This window comes from Seriola aureovittata, chromosome 19 (genome assembly GCF_021018895.1).
Source record: "Seriola aureovittata isolate HTS-2021-v1 ecotype China chromosome 19, ASM2101889v1, whole genome shotgun sequence".
Taxonomy (NCBI): domain Eukaryota; kingdom Metazoa; phylum Chordata; class Actinopteri; order Carangiformes; family Carangidae; genus Seriola; species Seriola aureovittata.
Window position 1 is genome coordinate 8,631,566 of NC_079382.1, and position 24,013 is coordinate 8,655,578.

The 24,013-nt window shown below is 41.2% G+C and overlaps 1 protein-coding gene across 1 annotated transcript in view; it reads right to left on the minus strand.

Moving 5' to 3' along the window:
- The window catches only part of syndig1l (synapse differentiation inducing 1-like), a 37,632-nt gene that overhangs the window by 12,924 nt on the left and 695 nt on the right, over window positions 1-24,013 (minus strand). Inside the window, exon 2 of the mRNA XM_056363309.1 lies at window positions 17,787-18,462. Within this exon, the coding sequence (XP_056219284.1) occupies window positions 17,787-18,311 (525 nt within the window). The 5' untranslated portion in view covers window positions 18,312-18,462. The remainder of the gene's footprint in view (window positions 1-17,786; window positions 18,463-24,013) is intronic.

A 24,013-nucleotide genomic window follows, 5' to 3' on the forward strand; every position in this document is an offset into this window, starting at 1 on the left:
GGTTAACAATATACTGTTTTGTCAAAAAAAAAAAAAGAGTTCAATATTAAATTGAACATTTAAATCAGAGATGGGGGGTAAATCAGGAAAATGATGTGGACACAGAGGAAGCCTTCCTGAATTTACACAAAGATGGTAATCTGACGAAGGACATGTCCCTACCACCCTTGTGCTTTTCCTGATTTTTTAGCACTGGGACATCTTGTCAACATGTAATCCTTTATTTTAAAGTATTTTCAGTGGGTTTATAACTCTTAATCCCTGCATGGGTTCTTGGTTGTGGTGTGCCTAATGAATCTGGACTTTTATTTCAAATACCCTCAGAATACAGTGTTTAAGCCTTATCACACTCTGTTATTTCATTTTAAATATATATATATATATGTCTTTTGATTTGTCGATATGTTGAGTCTTCCTGCTGAGCGGCAGCCCAGGCTGATGTACAGCGTGTTGGCCACGAGGCTGCATTGGAATAACACATGTTGTGTTAGATGAAATTGTTGTCTTTTCTGGCTGACTTCCACCAGGCTCATGACTCACTGCAAAATCCCAACGATAAAGGGCACGGAATTGTTTTTCTTTTTATAACTTTTATTACTTTTGGAGGCATTTTACACCTATATTACACTGTGAACAATTGAGAGATCACAGGGAATGAAGGAGAGAGATGAGGAATGACCCAGGGGGATGCTCTATAGCTGATAGTCTCAAGGCCACCAGGGTGTCCTGAGCTTGCTGAATTTATTTTATATTGCTACATTTAGGATAAACATTACTGGAAGAGTTTATATTAGGTTCAGATTAATACAAAAGCATGTTTTTGTGCATGAATGATTTAAATAAACAAGGGCACTATGGACCACTCTATTAAAACCTGCAATTTGTGTTATGTATGAGTGTTTTATTGCAATAAGAGAGAGTGCACTTCAGTGGTGTTTGCTTTGTAGTAAAAGTTAAATTACTCAAGCTAGGTAAGAGTGTTAGGAAAGCATTTGCTTTGAGAGGTGAAACAGTTTTCAATTAATTTTAATAACACACACCCCTTATAGCGCGTTTGAATGATTGATGATGAGGATTAGTGAGTGGGTGGTTGAAATGTGTTGGGGCCCTGCCCACTAATGGTAGAGGAAGCACTGGATTGATTTTCTTCAAAAAATAGACCTATAGAAGGAAAAACAAGTGTATTAAACTCCAAAACCCACAGAATACGCGAAACCTTTCCAACCTGCCTGTGCACTCAAAGACAATGCCACTCTGTGTCATCAAGCTATACTTATGAACCTGTTAAAAAGCTGTGAGCACAAGCTCCTGTCGAGAAGATCGATATATTTTCATTTTCTTCATAATGCTGCTCTGAGGCAAAAAAGGTCATAACACATGAGCATAATGCAGCCTCCATTCTGCATAATGTCATTCTGCTGTCATGGCCTTAAGCAAGTGCTATAGTGCAATCTCTGCAGAGACAGCCCTGCTCTGCTCTGTGCCTTAGAGCTCACTGACAATATCTGCACAGCCTTCTGGCTGTTTGGAGAATGAAAACACACATCATCCAGGGATCCTAGCTGTTTGGTTTGGGTTAGGTAACCAGGCAAGACAGAGAGAGAAGTTGGAGAGGCAGAGGAAGTCAGTCAGCCAAGAGAACAATGAGGTCGGCTGGAGTCGGTACAGACCTGCAGACAGGTCAGCATGCACAGGAAGCTACATGCAGACCTGCCGGGCATGTACAGGAAGGTCATTAATCATAACGCTTTCAAATGGTTGCAGGAGATCAAGAGCAGATGAAAAGAGGCCACCAATCCCTCTGCAAGACTGCCCCATGCACCCATTATTATAATGGTGTGATCACACCATAATCTCTTACTTTTCCTCAAATCTGTGTCATCCAAATTCTAATCAGACTCTCAGGAACCTCTGCTCAAAAGTTACAGATCGCAAAACTACTCCATCACTGATAGGCCTTTGGATTTGCTGAGAGGCTGCATTTGAATTAAAGGAAACAGAATTTTGTTTACCAATTTTCGACCTGACTTTTAATGAGCGTGTGTGTGTTTGTGTGTGTGTGTGTTTGTGTGTGTGTGTGTGAATGCGTGCACATTGTCATTCATTCACCACCTCCCCAGTACTAGAAAGTCCTAATGACTATGCATGTTGGCGCTGCTAGCTGCGCTCAGATATGTCTTGTGGGGCATAAATCCTGTCAGCATGAGGCAACAGGCTGACAGGTAACGAAGAGCTAATGGATGGTTTCACCACTCTGCCATGACAGCGTAACCAAGAGGAGGGCTTGTGTAATTTATCTGTTGCCAAACTGCCTCCACAACATACAGGAAATGTGTCCCTGTCCACTTTTTCTTTTTTTTTTTAACCCCCTGTTCTCCATTCTCCAAACCTGGACATTTGTCTAGGAGCCTTTTGTCCTGATTTTCTGTCAAGTAAATGTCTCATAGCATGTCTCCTGTGTGCATCAGGAATGCAGGTAATCATTTTAAGATTAAGATTTTAAGAAGAAGTTTGGGTGAACATCCATTTTAACACCCTATACTGTGTGCAAAGCCTCCTACAGGCTGTCACATTATTTGATTTCCTTTTTATTTGTGATATGCAAACCTACTAAAGAGCACGTCTACCGTTTGATGATGATTCCTGTCCATAATTTACACATGGTAGGAAAATAAATGTAGAAAGACACATGGTCTACATGTTGTGACTGCTAATAGACACAGTAATCTGGCCAGAGCAATGTACATTTATTACATTTCAACTGCATATATTTGGCTATATTTTAGTAAAAGAACGCTCTTCCGTACCATCCATGTGTCTGTACTTACTTGTCTGACTTTCCTTTCCAAATGAAATAATAATAAAAACTGACTGACTATACCTTCTCTACTTACTTTACCTCCTTGAGGACATAAAGAGAGCAATCAGTCAGTCCCAGTTTCCTTCATATACCCTTCTTTGATGCTTTTGAATGCAGATTCATGGCATGAGAGCTGACTTTTTAAATTAGACGCCACAGGCCTCTATAGGGAAAACGTGAATGTATCATTTCCCATTGCCATGTTATAAAATACATCCAACATAACGAGTCCATAGAAAGACAGTAACAGTAAAATCAAAGAAGAAAGAAAAACCTTTTATATTTCAGCAACGCAGCAGCTTGCTTGAATATATAAGAAGGAAAATCCATACCACAAACACATCACAAATGAAAACACACTGACCACCCTGAATCAAATTAAACCACCCACAGAAATTAACTTTGTCTTTCACAGCCATTTTATGAAGCAAAAGCCAGCGGTTGAGATTACGCAAGTTAATTGCTTTACTGTGCGGCTGCACAAAGGTATGGAGGGAGGTCTGGATATAGAAACAAACTACTTCACAACCAAAGGGAATTCAATTACTTGGCTGAATGCATAAGCAAAGTTAATGAGCAAATGCCATTAAAGAGGCAATACTGCACCGAATGACATTTTCAGCACATTTACAGTGAAGAAGTATTCATGGGAAATCACAAAAACTGCGCATGATGTTATCTTGTGTTATCTAGTATCTGCAACAGTGTCCTATGTCCATGGGAAAACATGCAATTTGAAAAGGGAGCCAGCAGAAGTCATTAGGATCTGTGCGCGCTTAATGGTTCCCTGTCATTTAATTACGTTTCTACAAAAGACATCGCATGTTCGCTTTGCATAAGAGTCATCTGCAGGTCATCTGGTCTGTCACAAGGCGCGAGTCGCGTCCCCTGCATCCTAATGTAGCATCAGTGCAATATGCGCTTGGTCTCTATCCACACCAGATGGTCATATTAAGTTATGCCGGGGCAGGAGCTCACGGCCCCAGATGTGACTGCGGTGTAAGGGTTTGTAATTTATCAGGCAGTGTGACAGAGGGCTACCAAACATTGTGGCTGGGAAAAAAGAAATACAAACTTTACCGCGCAGTTAATAAGACCCTTTGATTTACACAGTGCCGGGCTCAGCAGCCGCATGAGGTCCCCCCACAGTCAGGAACCTCAGAGGGACACTCAGTCACAGAGTATATGATTACAATGATAAGAGCCTTGTCATGATGCAGTCCTCTCAGACATGCATCGCAGTCTTTTGGGGGGGGGGGGGGGGTACTACCTGTGGTGAATTAATGAACAAAATATTTGTTATTTTTCTTTCCGTTGCCCCTGTGGCCTCTTGTTGACAGGTGTGCAATTTAGAATGGTGTAATGAGGCTACAACAGGGAAACACTACACATCACACTTAGTATTCACATCGTGCTCTGTAAGCAGGTTGAAATGCGAAAGGAAAAAACCGGGCTGTGGATCAGAGAAATCACTGATTAAATCTCGCAGAATAATAAGAAATTATTGCCCTGTGAAGCCAGAATACCTCTTGTATATCCCACATTAATAGTATTAATAACGTACTTCATATATTACAAAATTAAAAAAGAAAAGAAAGAAAGTCTTTGACAAACACTTGACCAAAAACAACTGGATTAAAGAATTTAAATACTAGCGTTAGGGCTGCATGCTGAATCATCCTTCCACACACACAACCAACATCAAATCCACAAATCCAACCAAAGATTTCAGCTATAAGCAAAACCAGCACCTTCCTACATGGAACAAGATGCGTGCCACTCTGAGATTGCAGCTGCATTAGAGTGAGGCGTCTTGCATCTATAATGTAGCGGGTAATTGATTAGCTTGTGCCTGGCTGTTTAATATGGGATATGACAAGGCTGTATTACATATTCACAGCCAATGAGAAGGTGTCTGACTGGACCTGCAAGACTAATGGAGAGGGACAGAGTGGATATAAGGCTCAACATCCCCACGGTATTGTACCGATTACCACATCACAAAAAGCCTTATCTCCTCTTAGGTTGTTTTTGAGTAAAAAACCATCTAAATCCATCTAAATCCAACAGACTGATGAACAATCATTATATGTCTGTCCGTGAAAAAATGGCTCAGATTTGTAACATGTAATCATCCCCCAAAGGGCTGCTATTACTCAAACTCATTGCATTACAGAAGCATCTTTCTTGTTATTCACTTTTAATACTCTGAGCTGCCATTCAGGCGAGGATTAAAGAAGTACCAGTGAATTTTGGCTGAGAGACAATAAAGTGCTACTTCATTCTTCTTTCTGGAACTTTATCGAAAAGCAAGAATGAGGACAATCTTTTATTTCCTATTTTCTATTTTAACCACATCTTTCAGTCCAGCCATTTTAGCAAATTTTGATACTGAAATTTATACTCTGATAAAATGTAAAAGATATTTAAAAGTATTTAAAAAATGTAAGACTACTTCCATAATTCGTAGGTTAAAACATCCATGATGCACGTCCCAAAATACAGAGTAAATACAGCAATGCCAGAGGCTTCTAATTCTAGTCGTGACCGTGGTCATATTGCATTTGCCTAACACACGTTCTAACAACATTCCCGTTAAGTACAAAATAGGATTGTATTATGTATTGCAGCATATAGAGTAACCTGTGTCCCACAATAAGAGTTGTATCCTGCGAGGGAGCATCCTTCAAAGGACCCGAAGGCCACGCTGAACCTACACTGTGAATCCCTAAATGAGAAGTGGAGACCAAAGCTAATGGCGCACTCGGGTGTTCCTCTTAACTCCTCTGGTAAAGCTTTCACTTTTCATCAACAAGTAATAAAATGGCTGGCAAAGTGTAACCAGTGAGAAACTGAGACAACAAAGCTTGTACAGGAAAGAGTTGTTCATGTTGGAGCACAAAAGCTGTTTACAGAACCATATATACAAGTATGGTACAGAGCCATCTTCTTCTTCTCTCTTTTAGAAAATGCTGTGTAACCAAATACACCTATAGTGTAAAGAATAGTTTCATTATTACACAATCTTTGGGAAACTGCTTCACCCAGTTAGGGATGACCAATTCAGCCAGTGTCTGTTGCTGGTAACTCCCACTCTACTCCGAGAAGGGACAACGTAGACAGGAGACAGTAGAAAACCAGTGGACATGTACCACTCACTACAACTGTAGTCTGACTCACCGGCTTCCCTTGCCTGTTACCGCTTTCAATATCCCCTTCACCGTGGGAAACAACAACAATCTCCGAGCCAGCAACCCACACGATGAAAATGTCACGTTTTGATCAAGGATCACACAGTTAATGACATTATGATTGGTTTAAAGAAATGCAAATAAACCAGTGTTTTTCCCCCGATAGCAGAATGATAATAGGTACAGCCAGACCATTCTCCACAGTGCAGATAGGTCTGGCAATTACTTGCGACTACTACAAAAGTGACACAATTTTTCCACCTGGAAACGTTGCCAACTGTGGTCCACGGTTAAAAAACTGTTGCCGGAGTGTGTTTGCTGCTGTACCATTCTGCTGCCCCATATGTTGTACTTTCCTGTCTGAGTTTGGAGACTGTACCTCTGGTTTTATTTGACTCAAACTGTCAGAAACTACTTTGCACTTTTACAGTTGATCAAATCGTAAGTCTTGAGCTGAGCTCTTTGAGATCAAGCTTTCAAAGGGAGAGAAAGGACAACGTTGTACTTTTAAAGGGCATATCTCTTCAAAATGAACCGTAAGCTTTTATCATTTCCTCTGCACAATGCACATGGAATATTAAGTGTAAGTAAACAACGTTGGACCAATCGGTGTTTGAAGTTTATGGCCTTATTTATGAAAATAACCTCTCTTTAATCCTCATTCCTTATTCTAAATTATCAGACCTCTTGCTTCCCTATTCTGCCTCCCTTGGAAACAGCCCGCTTTACTCTCCAAGTGGCCATTAGTGTGACGTATGGTGCTGTGTGTTACTGCGTGAAAGTGAAGGAAGGCACGTGCAAATGCTTATTGAAAAGCACTGAATCACACATTTCTCTTCCACTCCATCCCAGCAAGCACAGGATATCAGACTGCCAGCTGAGTCAGGGTGGCATGCCTTCATTTCGCATCGGACAGCACATTACAGTTGAGACGTTATGATGGTGCAGGCTCAGTAGGCATTCGCTGTTCCTGTGATTGTTGTGTAATTGCACAGATTGAGAACTACATGAGCAGCATTAGCATTGAGAAGGAGTTGAGCGTCTTCTGAAATGTAAATTCAGCTTGCCTCAGGAACATCATCTGCCTTTTGAAGGAATATTCACCTCATTCATCTTTACAGACTTTACAACTTCAAATGTCTGTCATGGTCTCACACGCAGTGACAGGTCGTCATGTTGTGCTCCTTTTAGATGTATGATTTCAGCGGTACAAGTTGAGCAGTGAGGTTTGACTTGTCATATTTGCTGATCATGTGAAGAGGCAGTCGCAGAAAGAGCAACATTTTAAAAATGTATATATATATTTTTTTTAAATAAAACATTTGTGCTGAAGAAAAATGAAAAATTGGAGAATAATATGTCATTTTGGCTGGAATTCTCACCAGGACTACTCATGGGAAATGCTTGACATTTCAGATGTGACAGATTTTTTTTTTGGGGGGGGGCTTTTTGTGCCTTTAATGGACAGGACAGTAGAGGGGGAATGAAACGCAGGAAAGGGCCGTCCGATGCGGGAGTCGAACCGGGGGCCAGCTGCAGCGAGGACTGCGGCGATGCCCCATGTGACAGATTATTGATGTTTGAGATGCCTGACTGGATGGTGACCTCACAGTGAGGGATAAAGTACCAAAGAGTACATGTGAAATGTTAGGATTCCAGTGATAGGAAGCAAATCAAATTCAATATTTTTTGTTTAACTTAAATTTAGCGTGTTTTCAGATTTAATTGAAATTCCTTTCATTTCAATGAAGGAAATGTCTGTTAGATTTTTCAGTTATGCTCGTGTGATACCTGTGATTCATTGGATCTAGAAACCAGGGTATAGGACTTATTTCTTCCTGGTAAGTTTTACAGCATTTATTCAGCAATAATGTTATATCTTTTGACATGTCACGATTCATTTTTCCGGCACCGCAGAGTGACGATTTCTACAGCTCAGACAGACGCACCAAACCATGGAATAAATTTCCCCGCTTAGCGGAGGAGAGCAGGCTCTAAAATCCATTGGACAGACTCGCTCACAGCTGAATTGAAATGATCCAAGAGATCGTTTTGTCATTTACTGCTAAATGAGAAATGGGATATCGCTGAAAGATTCCACTAGAATATATGACACAGGCTCATATCAGCTGCTGGACCTCTCAGAAAAGGAACAATATGTGTGCACTGAGCTGAAGCATGACTACATTTTAAATTTAATGAAGGCATAAGTGTTCATGTCCCCTCAGATTTAGTGAGAATGGACAACCCCTCCAGTCAAACCTGGCCTGATCTAAAATGCTGCAGAGATGAGGTGGAGGGCAGCTAGAAATATATTTATTTCAGAACTGATCTCTCTATTATTTTTACACCCACACACATGATTTTACCAGCCCAATGCCTGAGCTAAAAAAAAAAAAAAAAAACAAGAGCACACTCAGAAAAGCTGAGGAGAAGCCATTTTTATTGAAATGCTGCTCATGAGCAGGACTACCACATGTTCACATTATCATTTGAATATAAAATCTATTGATTCATGCTAATTTCATGCATTGGAGAAGGTGTAACAAATGGCAAACAAACAGAGATGGCAGGCCTTAGCCCCAAGTTCAATTGCTATTGTAAGTGTGAATACATGAACATTTTAATGGAGCAAATCACTGCCAGATCAAAGATGTTAAATGCGTTTCCACTAGTTAACTCTCTGTATAGTAGTTTGCATTGTCAGAGGAGTAGACCAGCTGGTCAGACATGTTGCTGCAGCGATTTACAGTATAAAGAACACAATTTGCAGTTGCTCGTCCTCTCTCCTTGCATTTCTGACTGTATATGTGCTTGGAGCGCGTTTCCTGATAAATAAACATGTCATTTTGAACAGAACTCTGTCCCTAAAGCAAGCAGAACTGAAATCCCGAACGTAATGACCTGATTTACATCATTAGTTGTTTTGTTTAGTTTTTTTTGTTTTTTTTATCTTAAAAGGAAAATGGGTATTATTGCCAGTTATTGATGAGATACAATTCCTGTTTGGTTGATGTTGAGGTGCATTAGAATTTACTGAACGTATTTTTGTGCGTCTATAATAGAATTTGACATTCGATTTTTCATAATTATTTAGAAAGTGATTTAATTTACAGTAAATCTATGATCTATGAGATGTTCTGAATCTTGTTCATTACCGACGACGGCCTGCTACTGTTTCAGACAGGGTGTGATTCCCGTTATGTGGTTCCTGCTGCTCGTTACTGCTGCTGCTGCTGCGGCTCGTTACTGTTACTGCTGCTGCTGCTGCGGCTCATTACTGCTGCTGCTGCTGCTGCTGCTGCTGCGGCTCGTTACTGCTGCTGCTGCTGCTGCTGCTGCTGCGGCTCGTTACTGCTGCTGCTGCTGCTGCTGCGGCTCGTTACTGTTACTGCTGCTGCTGCTGCGGCTCATTACTGCTGCTGCTGCTGCTGCTGCTGCTGCGGCTCGTTACTGTTACTGCTGCTGCTGCTGCAGCTCGTTACTGTTACTGTTACTGCTGCTGCTGCTGCAGCTCGTTACTGTTACTGTTGCTGCTGCTGCGGCTCGTTACTGCTGCTGCGGCTCGTTACTGCTGCTGCTGCTGCTGCTGCTGCTGTTGCTGCTGCTGTTGCTGCTGCTGCTGCGGCTCGTTACTGTTACTGCTGCTGCTGCTGCGGCTCGTTACTGCTGCTGCTGCTGCTGCTGCGGCTCGTTACTGTTACTGCTGCTGCTGCTGCAGCTCGTTACTGTTACTGCTGCTGCTGCTGCGGCTCGTTACTGCTGCTGCGGCTCGTTACTGCTGCTGCTGCTGCTGCTGCTGTTGCTGCTGCTGTTGCTGCTGCTGCTGCGGCTCGTTACTGTTACTGCTGCTGCTGCTGCGGCTCGTTACTGCTGCTGCTGCTGCTGCTGCTGTTGCTGCTGCTGTTGCTGCTGCTGCTGCGGCTCGTTACTGTTACTGCTGCTGCAGCTCGTTACTGTTACTGCTGCTGCTGCTGTTGCTGCTGCTGTTGCTGCTGCTGTTGCTGCTGTTGCTGCTGCTGTTGCTGCTGTTGCTGCTGCTGACCGAGATGAGTGTGACGACAGGTGTTTGCTGCAGACTTGGCAGGATTCATTCTCACTCCATACAACCGTTTGTTTTTCCGTGAGCTCCACCATTAAGCGCACCAACGAACCTTAATGCAAGCTTGCTTAAAGAACAAATTAAACTTAAAAAGTGCACTGAGGTTAAAACAAACTGGTAAAACACTAAACACACTAAAACTACCCACGTCTTTTGGTTTTTCTTTTATATTTTTCATATCGGGGTTGTGCTCGACGTGGGATTCCTGCATTCAGTTAATACAAAGTTCAAACTGAAGAAATGTGTGTTTTTCCATAGTATATGCTGAACAATTAATAAGATAATTCACATATTTCTGTAGTAACATCACTTTGGGTTATTAAAGCCAGGATTGTTCCTTTAGCCTCTCCGTAGTTATTAGAGAGAGAGAGTTAGAATCATACTTTACCCTAGACTTGTATATTATTCAATGAGATGTCTCTTTCAGCATTTTACCAAGTTTGGAGTTTAAAGGGGATTAATACTTAAGTTCTGCATAAGGTGTTCTTCACGTTACGGGCCGGTGCTGAAAGGGTTACATGAATGGGGAGCTACCAACAGACATATCTTCATGATACAGAGGAACTTGTTGTCTGCGTACCCAGACACCACTGAGGAAGAAAGGCATCAATAAGAGCTGGTTAAGATCAATGTAAATCACTTCCTGCTGGTTCATTAACCCCAGTTAGCTCCTCAGTCTGAGGCTACTACATATAATTTGCAGAGGTGAGTTGTTGAAACTAATGACCAGGCCTTGGCCTGTCTTGCACTGCCACTTTATTCTTCCAACTTCGTCGCATGCAGAATATAGACAATCTACCCGACATGACTCCTGTCACTCACAGACCCACATGTTGAGCCTCCCAGCTTATTATGGTTTAGCAAGGAGCTACACAGTCCCCTCAGCCATGACTGTGGCACCACATCTAACACTGTCCATTTAGCAGATAACTGAAAGACATGGCCATGTTTACAGCTGAAGGTTGTTTGTGAAAGGCTCACTGCTGTTACTGACACACAAAACAGAATTTCTTCTTCTTCTTCTACAACTTTTAGTTTTCAGTAGCAAACAAAAACTCAGTTCTGCCACCCCCCTACTCTCCATGATCACTTTCATTGTGTTTCAGTATAGCAGAACATGCAATTTAGTTGTTGTCAATGACATTTTTCTGATTCTGTTGTCAGACAACTGCATGAGCAGAAAGTAAAGTGGTAATTTGTCCGTGGTTCATAAATACTACCTGTTAACCATCGGAAATTTGGGCACTTCAGCACTGACATCTATTAAATCACAAATTCATGGCTGTGAAATCCTCTGACAGCATGAATATAAATACAGGTTTACATCCCTTGTGAGATCTGCTGTATGGGTGCTCAAAGTTAGTCATTACATCAAGGATGTGAGCAGCAATACAATACCTCATAGTACAAGGAAAGCAATGTTGTTGTTTATTTTGGGGGGGGGGCTATGGATGGGAGAAGTCTTTTTCAAACGTAGCTGACTGAGTTTGAACATGTCCTCAACCTGCCAGCGTGCAGTGAGACTGGGAGTTTGGCTCAGACGGAGGAGGGTCCACTTGGCAGACCTCCAGTGCTCACCTTACACTTGTTAAGGCTGGAGCTGATAAGAAGAGACGGATGAGATTTTCTTGGTTAACCTACACAGAAGCCTTGAACATGGAAAGACTGTGCTGGGCTTGTTGGCCTCTGAAGGCAAAACCCTCTTTCCTTTAATCTTCTACACGGAGATCAGAGAGCAGAACTGTGAGCTCACAGCTCGGAGCGATTCAGTGCCTTGCTTGAGGGCACCTCAGCATGGGTAGTGCTTATTATTATCATAGACCTTCTATTTAATGGATGATCTGCTTACTAACTGCACTGCTGCTTTTCTAATATTCTGCTCAAAAAGAATAAAAAAAGCAAGTCAATGAAAAAGAAGGAGAAAGAAAAGTGGTGTTAGCTGAGGATACACAAACACAAGTCTCTCATCATTCAAAAGTAATAAAGCAAACAATAATAAAGGGAATTGTTACGTTAAGATGTGAGGCATGAAAAGGGCACTTGAAAAAGAGAATACATTTTTGGAGAAAAAGGACTGATAACTGGCTGTTATGGTATTTTGAGTAAATTGGTATGTCCTCTGCAGTGTGAGTGTGAGGTTAAATAATACTGAAATTGGAAAAAAGTCATATCTAAACAGCTAACAGTTTGCATTTCAAGTTTGACAGTAGGGGTAATGAAAACAAAGGGAAATTTAATTTAAATTTCCTTGATAAAATTTCTCTTCTACTTTAGCGATTCCCCTCTGAGGCCGTCTGTAATTTACTCATGCACTTTGATAATTGGATGATGTGTGCTTTATTTAATAATGCCATTAAAAAAAAAAAAAAAAAATACACAACCCTTCATTCCAAAGCAGCAGGTTTTTTTTGGGGGGGGGGTTATCTTTTTGTGATGAGTTCACAAAACACTGGGCTTTTAATATCATCGAGTGAAAGGGAATGCTAAACAATCACATCATCTACCGCCTGCAGTTAATGATTTTTTATGAATTGGTGAGGATTTCAAGTTCATTATTTACACAGTTCCCCATATTATATGCAACACATGGTGAGCTTACACGCACTGCAGCTCTAAAGGTTCTTCTCACTTCTTTATGCCAAGTCGACAACAATAACTCTGACCTTTTTAATCACAGGAACAATCAGAGGAATAGGCAAAGGTCAAGTTCTGTGATTGGTAATATTCTACTTTTGCTATTAGAGATATGCTTCGATTTAAGAATTGTTTGCTACTCTCTTAGAAAGCTTTCTGGTACTGTCAACAGTTTTCTCTCATCTAGTTACAAAGTGCTGATGAAAACTTTTCAGATAACTTGTATAATATCGCTATGTATTAGCTGCATTACTCTGCATCGCAGGATTATGAGGATTATGGTTTAGACAGCAGATTCAATTAAGCAACGTGATTGGTGAAAAACATCATTTTTAGTGTTGAGCTGAACCAGGCTCAAGCTACACCATTCCCATTCCCTTACTTACTCAACACAACACGATGAGGAGAGGCCGCATATAAAGTACAACTGACCTGATAGAGAGGGATTAAGAATTTTAAAAACACAGTTGAGATGTAGAGTGTGAAAAAGCAGAAGCAGTTCAGTAGCTGAAAGATGTCTGGTCACACCAAAACACTGCACAGCTAACCGCCAGGTCGCTAACGGGACAAAAAGTTCAGTTCACTCAAAAAGCATATTTGTACCATCGACTATCGGCCCGCTATTGGTCAACGGTGCAAAACAGCAGGTCAGAGTTCACCAGAGATGAACTCAACACCCACACAGCAGAAGACATTGATTTGATTTTGTGGCCAGATTTCGCTGTTTTAATTGTTGGTTTAACCAGACCTTACTATTCAGTCATTTAAAAAAACTTTTAATAGTACATAGGCAGTGATAAAATAGAACATAAAATGTTCCTTTATTTTGTGAAACATATGATCGTATATAATAAATATTCATATATAATAGTTGCCCTCTCGGGTATTATTGCTCTAGAGCTGACAGTTCCTCATGATGTTGCACAAAGCCACAAAACTGTCAAACTGTACCCATAATCAAAGCCACAACATGAGACATCACTGCACTGCAAAAGCTGCCTTTTTCCTCAAAGGCAGCGCTTCCTAAAATTCTCTCACACCGCACTGCAGACACACAAAGCCACAGTGTAAGCATTGAAGAACTGAGCAGTCTAGGTTATACCAGAAAAATTGCCTGGATATAGGGATATCATGTTCCATCCCTTTGTCACAGTCCCAATCCTAACCTCCTCAGAGGAAGCCTCCACTACCTAAATTTGTCTTCTTCTCTGCGCCTCCCTCATGAACAGAAAAAGAGATTGGATTCTATTTCAGTTCATGAGAGCAGCTTTTTAAGTGATCGTTTTCAGGACATAGATGCTGTATTCTACAGTAATTTATAAACACTGCACATGAACCATTGTGGTGAATGTACAGTATGTGTTAACAGTTGGAAAAACACATTATTGATGAAACACACACACACACACACACATACACACACACACAAATTAACGCCTACATTATTGTTGACATTTACTTGAACAAATTGAATTAAATGAAATCATACAAAATCTGAGAAAATGTTTTTTTATACAGTAAAGAGGAAGTCCATGATGAACTGACATTTTTTAAAATAAACCACCAACTAATTTTAATCTTCCTATATAATCTCATACAGAGATCGCTAAAGGGGCTATTTGTAAGTTTTCTCTGCTGCTGATTATGGTTTCTTGCTGGAAGTGGTGGTGGTGATTGTTGCTTGACAAACGCTTTGGCCTTTGTTGTGCTTACAAGTCAAGAGGTTGTAATACATTCTCTGAGCAGCACTACATCTTCAGCGCAGATTGGAGGCTATAGTGAGTTGCTATCGGAAAGTAATGAGGCGGTCTGGGGCTAGCTGGTTAGCGTGCTAACTTAATAGAAGACATATGGTAACATGAGTTAACATTGCTGTTGCTTTCCACCGCTGGAGACAGTTCTTGACAAGTAAAAGAATGACGTTTAATGGTGAACTCGCAACATTTCTGCTAGACTGGTAAATTACCTGGTGTTAATGTTAATGCTGGCAAACATCGTTGTAGCAATAGCAAAACTTACATATACCTCCTTTAAGTCCCTCCATTTAGCTTTTATAAACAGTACATAATGTTACAATGACAGAAATTTGGCAGTCAGTACCAATATCATGGAAATTCCATGAGTCACAATACCAAATCTGACACCACGCTGCACATACACACACATACACACACACACACACACACACACACACACACACACACACACACACACACACACACACACACACACTGTTTGGATTGGACGGTTTGCATACTAGCTTTTGGTGGTCTATAACTTGTCCCTGATGATCCGACTCAAACGCATCGACTCTTGCCACGTTTCACATGTTGTTATTGTTACTGTTTACCTTCCTTCCTCTTCCCTTTGCGTTTGCTGTCAGACTACAGCACTTGTAAGGTTATTATGCTGCCCTCTTCACTCCTGGAAGAATCACATCTCTACTACCTACGACATATATAGTACCTTGGGAACCTATGGTGTTGTAAAAAACAAGTACGGTCACGTATTCAGAATTTTGGCATTGACGTGGTACTGAAGTATCAGTTCTCCTGACATCACTAATATGAACACTTAGTAAATGTTAATAACTCACTGTAATGTAGTTGTAAGCATATGTAAGTGTTCATTAATGTATTTGTTAACAACTATAACTCCCACTGTGGGCACTTACAAAGTGAGGCTACTGTCTAAACAGATTATGACAAATAAAAGAAAGACAATATAGTACACAGTTAAGCACATTAATGAACACTTAAAATGTCCATATCTGCTGATAACTACTTACTTGTAAGTTATAAAGTATATATTAAATATTTATATTCTACATAAAATGCTAATTAGGAGGACTAACAATTAAGTGTTACCCAGCTATTACAATTTCCCTGTTCAGTTCCTAAACAATCATAACTAAAGTTAAAGTCCTTTTTAATACCAGCATTTACAGGAGCAATTAAACACTAAAAGATATAAAAAAAACATGTAAATCTCACATTTAGCTTTCACTTACAGTAATGTTCTTACACCAAAAACTCAGACGATAAAATCAAGAATGAAGCACCCCCTACTGTATTCTCAACAGTTAGGCTATGGTCAAAATATAATTTCAGAGTGGGTCTTTAAAGGTACCCTGTGGTGCTTTACTCCTGCCATGAATATCAGGCTATTTTGCTGATCAGCAGTTGGTGCCATGTGACGTGTAAAGCAATGGAGCAGTGTGACCACAAAGACAGTCAAGAAAAAAAAAACTCCAAGCAATAAAAATATTCAAATATGCTTTTTAACGTTTTACGTGGAAGGAAATGTTTTCAGTTGTTAGAACCTAAAGGATGTGTTTAATTGAGTAACAATGAATGTAAACATAACTTTGGTTTGTTTACAAAGAAAAATCCACAGGGTACCCTTAAGCTACTTTTACTGCTAAAAAAACTATACTATATTTGTTAGATACAACCTCTTAAAAAAAAATTATAATTGGTTGGGAGATTAACTTCTTCTGTGTATGCTAACAAGCATTTCTGACTCAGATACCATAATACATACATCTTGTACAGCACCGTCTTGGTAGAACACCAACAAGTGTGTGTATTCAGAGGAGGGCTTGGCTGAGGTCTTCGCATTGTGTCAGACTGTGGGCAGGGTGGTAGAGACGCCGCACACTGCTGGGAGGCTACATAATGAGTCCCACTGTGTATTTTCCTCTTTATATCTCGACACTGGCTGTGGGGCCTGATGATGCTTTTTTTTTTTTTTTTTTTTTTTATGTGCTTGTTCATTTGTGAACAGGAGAGGTGTGGAAAAAAAATGTGAACAATATGGTAATGTGTTCACTTAACCTCCAGTTGGTGTATATATCATTTTGTCTCATTCATCTGTTACCCTTTTCCACCTAGGTTGGCAGGTTATTTGGTCTTTGGCATCTGTGTGTCAACATGTTTCTCATCTATGAGTGAAGCAGAGCTTTAAGATTGATTTACTCTTAATTTAATTTTTTCACCCATGACTGCTACTTATTTCTTCATAATGTGAAATGCACTGACTCTCTGCTGTCTGAGCCCCGTAGCTATATGTACCCATGTCACATTGCATTTCAGCAGCTACATGTTTATCACACCAATCCAGGTTAATTCTAGTGGACACACAGGTGTGTTCTCGGTCCCTTAGGTCTTGCAGGACACTGGTCAAACTGAACACCCTATTCCGCCTGTCCAATCCCTTAAATCCTTTGGAGTGCTTTGTGCCGTTGGCTGTGCCAGTTGAGAGTGAAAGTCCTGTAGCTAATGCAGTAGCACTGTAGCACCTAATATCCCTGTGTGAGGCCGGCGTGAGTGATTTATTATTATCTAATGATGAATTTTACTAGAGTTGGGTATTGAGGCCAAGGTCAGTGGATCAAATGGGATTTGTGTTTGGTAAATTGTCAGTCTGAGCGAGGCATCCAGCCCAATCCTTTGGTGTGATGATACAAGTGTACAAACACCATAGGAATACAGACATGCTTTCTCTTTCTCTCTTTTAACACAAACACACTACAGGTATCCAAGCTTGGGCTGAATGGATAATAAGCCTCAACTGGGCCTTTCATTGAAAAACACCAAAATCCCGAAACCCCCTAAAAGATATGTACAACACCTGGAGTAAAATCTCTTCGTAAACTGAAATAAATTCATTCAGTTATGGATGATGCCACAAGCAGAACATTTTTTTGCTGGACCAGCCACAGGCCACACTATGTCTGCAAATGTCCGCCCATCAAATATTGAAGTTTATAAATAATTGCTTTGGCACACCTTGCCAAGTAGCGCTATCCATGGTAGTGAAAGGGGGATTCAATTCTGGCATGTTAAATTAACATTTAACATTAAATCGCCTTTTGTGTTGTCGTGTATGATCGCCATCCCAATGCGAAAGAAATTCTGCCCTCAATTTATCCGATCTAGAAATCCAGTCTGGTCAAATGCAAGTGCCTTTCATCCTACTCATGCATTTTCTCCCTTACCTCATACTCCACATACTCCTCCTCCTCCACCTCGTAGGAAACCGTTTGGATTTTGATGTGTTCGCCGTCCTCCAGCAGCTTTGCCTGAGGATCCTCTGTGCCAGGCGTGTCTGCCCCTGCTGTGTTGGATGCCTCCTTCGCCTTCTTCTCCGTGAAGGTGGTCTCACAGCATTCGCTTTTGTATTCCTTAGCCTTAATGCTGCCGCTGTCCTCCTTGTATAGGATGAAGTTGGGCCTGTAGAAGGCCTCTACTGCCAGATGCAGCGAGGTGGCGTCCAAAAGTTGCTGAGATTTCACCTTCCCGTTGGTATTGTATCCTCCTCCGCTCACTACGTTGCTGTTATTCACCTTTCCACCTCCTCCTCCTCCTCCTCCCTCACCTCCACCGCCACCTCCTCCTCCAGCAAAATAATTAATAATGTTTTCCTGGTACTGGTTATTAGGGAAGTCTCCCCCATAACCGTTGACCATGTGCTTACTGTTTTTGTCCAATAACGGGTTCTGGAGCTCACTGAGGTTCTCCATAGCAACAGAGGTCAAAAGGTGAGCAGGAGGAGCTTCTCTGTGCTTTTAGCTCAAGCGAGGAGATGGAAGAGTGTTGGCCGATATATGCTCCTCAGTGACGTGCGTCGATGTCAGTAAAGATGTTAGCATTCAGAATTCAGCACTCTGAGACCTACAGAGGAAACAAACAGCAACAGAGAGCGGGAATTTTTTAGATTCAAACTTAAAAGGAGAATTTTATTTGACATCTAGAGCCGGTAACAGTTGGATGACAATTTGCCAAATACTAACTGAAATACGTTCAGCCGTCGCTCCCTCAGCAGCAACAGCTTTAACAGCATCTCACTTGTCAAGAGCTGCACACTGCAGATGATTCACTTAAGTTTAATTTCCATCCTTACTCCAGACATATATAGTAAGCTTACACAGACGTGCACATATCTCAGCGTGGTAACAGCAACATCTCGAAGTACTGCCCTCTACTCAAAATATCTCAGATATCATATCATCATATCAGATCATATCCTTCGCTATCTGTGTTTGTGTGTGCGTGTGTGTGTTTGTGTTTTTTCCGTGCACCTAATTAGATCCATTGCTCCATTGTTAAGGTCTCATTTGGTGTCATCAGCCTCTGTCTGATATGGATCAGTTGAGGCCTCCTATACATGCACAGCTTAGACGGCTGTAATCTGCCACATCTGTGGAAATATATGGCTGACATTTATGCTGAAATTACTTTGACATTGGTGGCAAATTTTCTTTCATTTATTCATTCAACACATGAATGTGTGATAATAAGCTGAAGAGGAAAACTGTATTATAATCATTAATGATGAGTTAACTAAGATGGCCATGTCTGAGCCATTCCTGTGGAATTAAAGGAATACCGTTTGAGATATTAAAAGAAACTGAATACCTAATAATGTAAATGAATCAGTACTGTGTCACCTCCATTCAGGCTTGATTGCTTGTCCTTGGTATCCCAGATATTGGAAGTAAAGTTTTGATGGTTTTCAAAATAAAACATTTCAGTGCTATGAATTCAGTGGTATCTAAATTTCAATGTTAAGCATTCAGTAGTACTATATAACCCTAACCACAACCCCCACCCCCCTAAAATAAAATGACCAGAACTGTGGCTGTTTGGCATAAAGCTGTCGAGTCAGTGTCCTGACATTTCACCATAAATATAAAACAGAGCTGCAAAACCATTAAAATAGACTGGACAGCCTTTAGAACTTGCATAAGTTCATTGAAAATTGATCAATATCTTAAAACATATCATAATGATGCCAGCCATGCAGTGGAATGCTAAAATTTGCTTTGGCTGTTGCTCCCACAGAGGACAGACAAAAGTGTCACCTTCTCTACATTTAACCATCAAAACGATATTGCCACTTCCCCTCAGCAAAAATAGCCCAGAGTTCTCTGCTGCTCAGTTGCCACCCATAACCTTTGTCTGATTAATCTGCGTTTAAAATAGAAATGCCAAAAGCAGATTATTTCTCAGGGTCCTGACCCCAATCGTGTATGGCTGTCTTACTGCAGTATTTCCACACCCATAAAGAGAAGGTATTTCCATTTGAAGACAACAAGATTACACATAATGCAAAATGGCATTGTGGCGATGGGATATGGATAATACCTTGTTGGTTCACAGGTTAATAAATTGCACACTAATCGTCTCATAAATTATTTGATGTTTCCTTCCTGTCCTTCGGTAAATCATGTTTCAAAACGTGCACTGATTCGTAATCTGAAAACAAGATTTTAATTGTTATTTTTGCTTAACCTTTTATACTCTGTATTATACATTAATTTAAACACCCAGTATATGGCACATGACATTAAGACATGTACGATATTTAGACTGGAACGGTACAGTGCGGACAGTCTCCCATTGGGCAGGACGTAGAAGATATAGAGGTCCCCCCTGCGTCACTGTCCTGATCCTCAGTGTGTTCTCATTCCTAATCTTTATCCATTCACCCATGCTCTGTCCTGTAAAGTTTTCACACATAACCCTCTGTTTTAATCTTTCATTTACTGTGTAATCATCACTTTCTTCTCAGATTCCCTTACTCCATTTTTTTTCCTCTCTGAAAGTTAGTTTGTCTTCCTCATTTCCTGCAAAGTACTTTTTTTTTTTTTTTTTGTTTGCTATACTTTTCATGTTTTCTGCCCCATGAATAAAATACAAGCCACATGCTCCCAGGCTTCCTGAAGCGCAGTAAGCACCGGACAGCCGGCAACGTTTTCACGGTTCTTCCCCGTTGGACCTCCTGCTCCTGAATGTGCTGACATCGTTGTTCCATGCCAGTGCCCTCTTTGGTCCACATATAGCTCCAGGGAACACACACCCATGCAGTTCTTGAGTCAGTTGACTAAAAGTGTGACTATCAAGGCTGTGAGCAGATTCCCGTGCAATACTGAAGATGAGCAGGTGCTTAGGTTGCTATCTGCTCTGGATGCTGCTGTCACGTGTTATAGATTGCTGCTTCTCTGAGGAAAGATAATCTCTGACCCATGTTCAAACCCCACAGAGGCATCTACCATGTTTAAGTGTCCTTCACTAAAAATATTACATCCCTGACAACTCCAGGGATGATAATTTGTTGCTGAAAATTTGCTGTGACGAAAAATTTGACGAATAATCAAAACTGATTTTATTGGCCATGACCTGCAACTCATTTTTAAAATTTGTACTACTTTCTATTTATGGATTTTGGACAAGTTTGACATGACACACCCTTGTGACCCTTTGTTTTTTTTTAAATGTCAGAATGCATTTACTTTTCATATCAAAGCATAGCCACTTAAGATCCAAGGGGCTACAAATAGCGTTCAACATCAATAAATCACTGCCGCATTAATGCTTAAGCACTGCTGTGATTACCATAATCACATGAAGCAGTCTGCAAGAGGAAAAGTTACTCCGACTGGCGTCTCGTCCGCTGTTTAGATTTGATGGTGGAATTCTGCTGCTCAAAGAGATAGTGCCAAACAACACGTATCAGGATGCTGCTCCTTCCAAAAACAGCTAAAGATTTCCGAGTTTCTCACAATGGCAGATGGTGGAACCTCGGACAAAAATGTTCATTTTATTTTCCCCTTCGTTAAGGTTTTCCAAACAGACCAGTCCAACAGGTGCTGCAAACAGGTCGATGCTGATAAATTCACTCTTCGACGGGGTCTGAGCTTACAGATACAATGGGCTGTCATATAGCTATAATAAGTGTTGTTCTAAGTGTTTCCTTGTTTCGAACACTGTGAAACTCCTACCCCGCGGCAGCGCTACAAGCTGACAGCGGATTACTTTTCGTGTCATTACTTCGGGATGCTCTGAGAAATCTTTTTGGTGTTGTCATTCTTCCAAATTCATTGCTGCTGTGTTGTTTGGTGCAGAGAGGAGCTTTATTTTTTCAGTAAATGGGAATTTAAGTGTGAATAAGCTATTTCAGGGCAAGCTGAGCAATGTAGGACACCTCATAATCAGTGCAGATGAATGTTATAGAAATAGCCATGCTTTTCTGTGTGTGTGTGTGTGTGTGTGTGTGTGTGTGTGTGTGCGTGTGTGTGTGCGTGTGTGTGTGTAGGAGTTTGTGTTTTGCCCATGTACGGCTGTGAGTAAATACATGTGTGTATGAGTGGGTGGATGTGTTTGTTAGAGAGTGAGAGAGTAACAAAGAGATGGAGTGAGAAGAGGGGAAAGAAAGAGAGAGATCATACTTATATGTGATTCTCTGGTTGAGTGCATTTGGGCATGTTGGTAGACAGCAGCGGCTGGGAGGTATAAAGAGCTGGGAGGTACAGCTGAAAGCGAATGAGGCAGAGCAAACGCTGTTGCGAGGAAAACAATTCAGCATGACAGAGATGGCACAAGCACAGGCCCGTGTGCTGCAGTGCCGCTGTGCAGGAGAGCCCAGGGGTGTCTGACAAGGGGCTAATAGATTAGCGAACAACCTGTAAGCATCCAGGTGCGGGGCGGGGTGGGGGTGGGGGTGGGGGGGTAAGAATGAGGCCGTGGCACTGCTAACATGCCAGCCACGCCGATACGTCTGTGTGCTTCAACCCCATTAGACTACCGTCAGCACACTCTATTTCCCTGTGTCAGCCCATTGCCAATCAACCTCAGACCTCTGACCCTGAAGCCGAGAGCGGGTATTATCAGCCAGGCCTTGAGGCCAGCGCGGCGAGATGCAGCAGAATACCAATGTGTCTTATCTGTCGGCCATGTTTACCAACCTATTTCATCCAGACTGTGTCTCTCACAGCTTTTCCTGGATACCGCATGTGGAGATCTGCTCACTGTGCTCGACAACAACAACTTCATCTTTCTGTAATTTCATTTTGGAGGCAGTGGCTGGCGTGTAATATGCATAATAAGGTAACACCAGGTAGTTATTGATGATCACAGAACGGGACAATGCACGAGAGCTCATTGCCCGAAATGCAAATGCATCCTAAAGCACATTTGTCAGTGAACTGTACCCCTGGCCTCGGCACATGAAAGTCCACTGACAGATTAAGCAACAGAAAAGGATGAAGTGAGTAATGGGCTTAACACAGTGTTGACTGATCCTTTTATGAAGCATTATCATCAAAGGAGACTGTGTAAAAATGTCGTAATCCACATGAAATTAATCTGAATCCTACTCCTGTGTCAGCAGCCACTGCTGATAGTCTGTCCTCTCCGTCTACCCGTCTATCTGAGGAGCTGATAAAACATTAAACACTTAGCAAGGAACCTTCCACAGAGGAGTCAGGACTCCTCTGGAGCCTTGTAGCATTACAGTCGTATCACTTGGCTTAGTGTTTTCCACACCTCCGGCACATGATTTAAAGTGTTCCTTGATGTGTAAATCCGCTATTGAAAATCTCCGCCACATGTTTTTGAATTATTAAATGGGAGGTTGCTGTCAATAGAATCCATGTACACTCTAACAACAAACAACAAGCCAACCCAGCCATGATGCTAGACTGGTTTGTTATTAGTGAGAGGCAGGCTCCGGCTAAGTTGTCTTCATTGCCTATTGATTGTGATCTCCAGTTGCTGATAGCAAGACAGCAGAATTTAGATTGTGTTCTGGCTTCTGAAACAGCTATAGATAGAAAGATAGATAGATAGATAATCAGACTACAAGGGGAAATAAATGTGTAGTGGATTAAACCTGCCACTTTTTAGACTGAGGTTTCTCATTTCTACTGCAGTTCAAGCAGCGATCAGACCTGACATCACTTATGCTGTCCCAGTTGTTGTAGGCACCAGGAGTAGATCAGAGGGAAAAGGTGTGTGTGTGTGTCTGTGTGTTTTATTTATTTATTGCCTAACCATTTAAATCTTTGAAGAAACAATTATCCTTAATTACCACCTTAAAAAAATGTCTTATTGCATGCATACAAAAATAAGTTGACAACAAAATGTCCAGACTGCAGACACTGAACCACTCCTTTACTGCTCTCTGTTATCTTGGCTTTCTTTGTTTACAGGATGAAAAATATTCTTGAATTCAGTCTGTACCCCAAGTGCCATGAGTAATCTTCACACAGAAAAAATACACTATTACAGTTCAGAGTGACTTCATGCCAAACCCATATCTCAGTCACAACACACACACATAAGGAGGATTTATGCCCCAGCAGTCGCAGGTGGGAACTGAGTGCAGAGTTCTTTATCAACAGCATCCTCCACCTCCCCCATCACAATAGACACAATGTATTGC